General features: G+C 36.2%; 1 protein-coding gene across 1 annotated transcript; it reads left to right on the top strand.

Moving 5' to 3' along the window:
• Positions 1-2,511: 2,511 nt before the first annotated feature.
• On the top strand, positions 2,512-4,891 carry LOC142538655 (uncharacterized). Its single transcript, XM_075643964.1, has 3 exons — positions 2,512-3,032; positions 3,139-3,814; positions 4,751-4,891. Exons 1-3 carry the CDS (start codon positions 2,512-2,514, stop codon positions 4,889-4,891), a joined length of 1,338 nt encoding a protein of 445 aa, XP_075500079.1.
• Positions 4,892-5,805: the final 914 nt, after the last annotated feature.

The raw sequence follows: 5,805 nt of genomic DNA, 5'->3' as shown, positions 1-5,805 counted from the left end.
GTCGTAAAATGTATAAAAATTTTAAAGCATCTAATCTCAAAACATAACGATCGATAAACATGTCCCGTAAAACGTATATCATGTAAACATGCAGGTAATAGCATTAAAAACATTTAAACTTACAGACCTGAGGCTTGAAGAATGTGCGGCAGAAGCTGGCGGTGGCACAATTGTAATATCCCAAACTTTTAGCATTTTATTGTTTATGATATTATTTTTGGTTGGGTGTTTAGGAAATATGTTTATTGGAATGGTTAAAATATGGTCATTGTTTATGGTTATTGTTTTGGTATTATGTTCATTGGTGATGATTATGGAAAATAAATGAGTAGAATAGAAAGTTGATCTTGAGCCAAATAGGAAATGGAAGTGCAGAAACAGTATGAAAAATGTGGCAGTAGTTGTGGTTTTTAGCATAATGTTTTGTATATTAATCCAATTGATGTGGGCCAGTTCCAATAGAAAGATAAGATATAAGGCTATAATTTTCATGCTTTGAGTTTTGTTCAAATCATTAGGGAATACAAGCCAAAAGTGGCCCGAATGGTGTCGTACGTATCATCATTCCTGCACTGACACATTTTGGTAGAATGAGCATAAAATTTTACTCAGACCTTCAAATGATATGAGGCCAATTGGAGATGCAACAAAGACATAGGGCTACAACTGTCATGTTGACCACCTTTGCAAATTTGGAAGTTAAAAATGAGTTTTTTGGCAAAACATGGCGCGCATCTGCGCTAGATCTCGCGCCATTGCGCGCCGGGTGCTGAAGTTTAGTTCTTGGGCAGAAATGGCATATGCACCGGAAATGGCGTGCATATGCTTCTGCAGCCTGTAAGAAAAATGTTTTTGACGGAAGGAAAGGCTTATAGACCCTTTTCTAGATGTTTCTCCACATTTCTCTCTTCCTCCATTATTTTCCTACAGTTCAAGCTCCTTTCTGTTCAAGATTTTCTCTTCAATTCCCCATTTCAAGTTCAAGGATCATAGTTGAGTCCTTGGTGGTTTCTACATAAGATTTCAAGCTCCAAGGTAAGGAACTTATATTTTTGGAGTATAGAATGGTTTGAGAAGATGAAGGTTCATGTTGGCTTGGTTGATTCCTATGATTAATGGTGATGATTTATGGTTACTATTGTGTTTATTGTTGTAGGAATTTCTTCAAGATCTTCTAAGCAAACCATTTGCTTGTTGGGTTGTAAGTAGTGGCTATCCTTTGTGCTCATATGATTTATATATGTACAAAAGCCATGTTATTTGATGTCTAGCTCCTTCCATTGTTATGTTCTTGATATGTTTGTTGTTATATATTAATTTATCAAAGGATTACCATTGAATTCATTGACAAATGAGCTAGAAGTTATTGTTGCCTACCAAGTGTTTGTTCAATTGCCTCAATGAAGTCCCTATGATTAAAGCCAAGGATTGATAGTAATTTCATGCATCATTGGCCAATTTCATGATAAAGAGTATCTCACACAGTTTTGATATTTATATTAAAGATATACTTAACACATGTCACAGGTCACATAACTATCAATTCCTACCTTTAATTCATGCCACGAGATACAATCTATATTGCTTTGATATCTATTGTTTATTAAAGATGGTATTATTTAGTTTTCATTGTCATTGCTATAGCCCTATTCCAAGCCAAGTATATATATATTTATTTGTTATTTATAGCTTTCTACTTACTGAGTTTTATCTCATTCCAGTTAATGTCATGTGATGCAGGTGACAAGAAAGAATGAAATGGATTGTCCAAGGGTGAAGAAGTCATATCGCAGGATAAGGGGAAAACTTTTATCAAGTCACACTTATTTTGTTGTGGTGAATATTGGAAATTTAAATATCATGTATTTTGTAACGTGAATCATGAGAAAAATTTGTAATGGCTTTTGGAATTATGTAGTTGATAGTTTTGTCAATGGTTATGGATAAAAGTTGGAAATGTTTATATTTCTACTAGTATATTGTTTTCCCCTTTAAAGGGTAATTCATCTGCGAATGTTATTTCTTTAAATTTAATTGTCATGGGAGTGGGGTGTTTTAATTGGTATCAGAGCAAAGTTTCTTCGGACCATATATGGCTTCTTCTACCTAGGACAATTCGGTATGTTTTCGATCCTGCATCTATTGATTTTAACATTGATAAATGATTCTATTTCATTGCCATTGATATATCATATATTCATAGCTTTGTTAAAGTGAGCCTGTGTAGGATATGCCTCCCAAAAGGAAGACTATTGAAGGGGATGATATGATCCATACCACTGACAAGACTTCCAAAGTTGTAGACGAATTTAGTAAGTTATTAAAAGAACAAGCAAAGGTCCATGGCTAACAGATTCAACAGTTATTGAGCATGCAAACTTCACCCTAGGGTCGTGGCCATGGAAGAGGTCAAGGTAGCTCGGAAAATACTGAAGATGGTTCTTATGATCGGTTTAGGCGTATGAACCATCCTGAATTTATCGGTGGCCCTGATCCACTAGTGGTTCTTGAATGGGTCAAGAGGCTATCTTTGATTATTTGAAGTTCACTGATACAGATAAGGTGAGTTGTGTTGTTTTTATGTTGGTTAAAGCTGCTCATATTTGGTGGGAAGCTACCAAAGTCACTGTTAATGTTCGAGAACTAAAGTGGAACGAGTTCAAGGAATTATTCTATGCCAAATATTTTTCAAAGGAAGTTAAAGCCAAGAAGGTAAAAGAATTTCTTGAATTGAGGCAAGATTCCTTGTGTGTCACTGAGTATACTCTGAAATTTGAGGAAGGATGTGTCTTTGTTCCTTTTATCCTCGAAAATGATAAAGATAAGGGAGAACACTTCCTTCGTGGTTTGAAGCTGGAAATTAGAAGGGATGATCACATGTCCAAGGTGGTCACATACCAGGACATTGTTGAGAGAGCATTGCTTGCTGAGCATGATGATCAAGAGATCGAGAAGGAGCGGCAGTTAAGAAGGCAAGCTTTCCAAGTGCTAATGTTCGAGGTGGCCAGAAAGGGAAGGCAAGATGGAACAGCGTAATAAACCTCTTTTGCCTTCCTCAGATACTGATAGACCATTATGTCCTCAGTGTGGCAAGCCACACAAGGGAGAATGTTTGATTGGAAGTGGTCGATGTTACAGATTCAAGGAAATGGGGCACACAGCACAGAAGTGTCCTCTTTCTTCGAATCAAGGAAGAGTGCAAGGTAGAATTTTTTCAATGACAAAAGAAGGAGCTAATCCTGATTCTTTGATAATATCAGGTAATATTTTAATATCCGGCAAGAAAGCACTTACATTGATTGATACTGGTGCGACTCATTCTTTTATGTCTGAAGTGTTTATGCATTCTTTATCTATTGAGCCTACTATCACTCCTTTGCATTTCAATATTGTGTTGCCTTTTGGAGATGTTCTTTGTCCCATTTGTATCCTTAAGGCTTGTCCTGTACAAATGGGTACAAGGTTATTGTTTGCTGATTTCATAGTTATTCCGATGATTGCTTTTGATGTCATATTGGGTATGGATTGGTTATCTGCTTATCGTGCGGTGATTGACTGTGTGGGCAAGACATTGAAGTTTTTAGCTGATGACCATGAGAGTGATGTATTTGTTGGTCTAGGATCTTCGATGAGTTTTCCTATTATTTCTTGTCTACAAGATACTAAATTGTTGTACAAAGGTTGTATTGGTTTTCTTGCTTCAGAGTTAGATGTTCGAAAGGAAAGTAATATGAAATTACAAAATATTGATGTAGTGAGATATTATCCTTATGTGTTTGTTGAGGAGGTACCTGGATTACCACCTGATCGAGAGGTAGAGTTTTTTATTGACTTTATTCCAGGTACAGCCCCAATCTCTAAGGCTCCGTATAGAATGGCTCCGGCCGAGATGAAAGAATTGAAGAATCAATTGCAGGAGCTATTAGATAAAGTTTTTATACGTCCTAGTTCCTCGCCATGGGGAGCTCCAGTTTTGTTTGTGAAAAAGAAAGATGAATCTTTGAGATTTTGTATTGATTATCGAGAACTCAACAAGGTAACTGTTAAGAACAAATATCCTTTGCCGCGGATTGATGACCTGTTTGATCAATTGCAAGGAGCAGCAGTGTTTTCGAAAATCGATCTTCGGTCCAGATATCATCAATTGAAGGTGAAAAATGAGGACATACCAAAGACTGCTTTTAGAATGAGGTATGGCCATTATGAATTTTTGGTGATGTCGTTTGGACTAACCAATGCTCCTTCAGTTTTCATGGATTTAATGAATCGTGTCTTTAAGCTGTATTTGGATACTTTTGTCATTGTGTTTATTGATGACATTTTGATCTACTCAAAGACACGAGAACTTCATCAGGAGCATTTGAGGACTGTATTGCAGCTATTGAGAGAAAATCAATTGTATGCTAAGTTAAAGAAATGCGAATTTTTGTTAGAGCAGGTGGCATTTTTGGGTCATACTGTTTCAAAGGATGGAATATCAGTGGATTCATCCAAGACTGAATCCATTAAACAATGGTCCATTCCAAAGAAAGTTTTAGAGTTTAAAAGTTTTCTTCGTTTGGCAGGGTATTACAGACGGTTCATAGAGGACTTTTCGAAGATAGCTTTTCCACTAACGAGCTTGACACGGAAGTCTACTAAGTTCGAATGGACTATAGAGTGTCAACAAGCATTCCAAGCATTGAAAGATAAATTAACTTCTGCCCCTGTTTTAGTACTTCCTTGTGGTACTGAAGATTTTGTTTTGTAGACAGATGCTTCAAAGCAGGGGTTAGGTGCCGTACTAAAGCAGCGTGGGAAAGTGATAGCTTATGCTTCTCGTCAGTTGAAAGACTATGAGAAAATTATCCCACACATGATTTGGAATTGGCAATTGTGGTCTTTGCGTTAAAGATTTGACGGCATTATCTATATGGTGAGAAGTGTGAAATTTTAACGGATCACAAAAGTTTGAGCTATTTGTTTTCCCAGAAAGAATTGAATATGCGGCAGCGGAGATGGTTGGAACTTGTGAAGGACTATGAATGCACCATTAGCTATCATCCTGGTAAAGCTAATGTGGTTGCAAATGCTTTGAGCCGCAAGTCGAGTTCTTTATTGGGTTCTATGATTTCAAAACCATTGTTGCTTGATTTGCAAAGGAACGAAATCAAGCAACGAGATAACTCTAGTATCTCCAGGTACAGTAGCTAAATTATCTGCAATGGTTCTTCGCTCAACCTTGTTTGATAGAATTTTGAAGGAAAAACAGTCCGATGATTAGTTGATGGAATTAAAGAGAAAGAGTGGTCTTACAGGAGTTTCTGAGTTTTGATTGAATTGAGATGGTTTGTTGACCTTTCGAGGTAGGATTTGTGTTCCTATGGGTGATGACATTAGGAGAGATGTACTCATTGAAGCTCATACATCGCCTTATTCTGTAAGGTCCAAAATTAAGACGACATAATCCAACGGCATGCGAATCTAGGAATTTATGAAAAATAAACAATAGTTGATTTTTATTTGCTAATTAATTATGTGACATACTTGTTTATATGCTAAATGAGATTTTATTGTCATCATGAATAAAATTATATTTTTAGGAATATTCAAGTAACGACCGAGGAACGGGGATCGAGGGCTAAAAATGTAAAATATTTTTATTAAATAATTAATTTCAAATATTTGAAATATGGTCGATGCTTTTTAGTATTTTTGAAAATAAAGGATTTTGAGGTGATTTTATACGTCGGGACGTAAATTTTATCGGTTTTGGTTTTTTAACTAAAATACGAACATTTTGGCAACCCGGCTTATAAATTCACA

The sequence above is a fragment of the Primulina tabacum genome, chromosome 3 (assembly GCF_025594145.1).
Source record: "Primulina tabacum isolate GXHZ01 chromosome 3, ASM2559414v2, whole genome shotgun sequence".
Classification (NCBI taxonomy): Eukaryota; Viridiplantae; Streptophyta; class Magnoliopsida; order Lamiales; family Gesneriaceae; genus Primulina; species Primulina tabacum.
The sequence above is the reverse complement of the archived record's forward strand: the minus strand, read 5'-3'. Positions and strand labels throughout refer to the sequence as shown.

What these genes read in the sequence shown, in the direction of transcription:
- LOC142538655 (XM_075643964.1), top strand. Translation starts at nt 2,512, where the DNA reads ATGGGTCAAGAGGCTATCTTTGATTATTTGAAGTTCACTGATACAGAT. An exon ending in GGAAGGCAAGATGGAACAGC is followed by an intron (nt 3,033 to 3,138) that starts GTAATAAACCTC and finishes TCGATGTTACAG; the next exon opens with ATTCAAGGAAATGGGGCACA. An exon ending in GATTACCACCTGATCGAGAG is followed by an intron (nt 3,815 to 4,750) that starts GTAGAGTTTTTT and finishes TTTGTTTTGTAG; the next exon opens with ACAGATGCTTCAAAGCAGGG.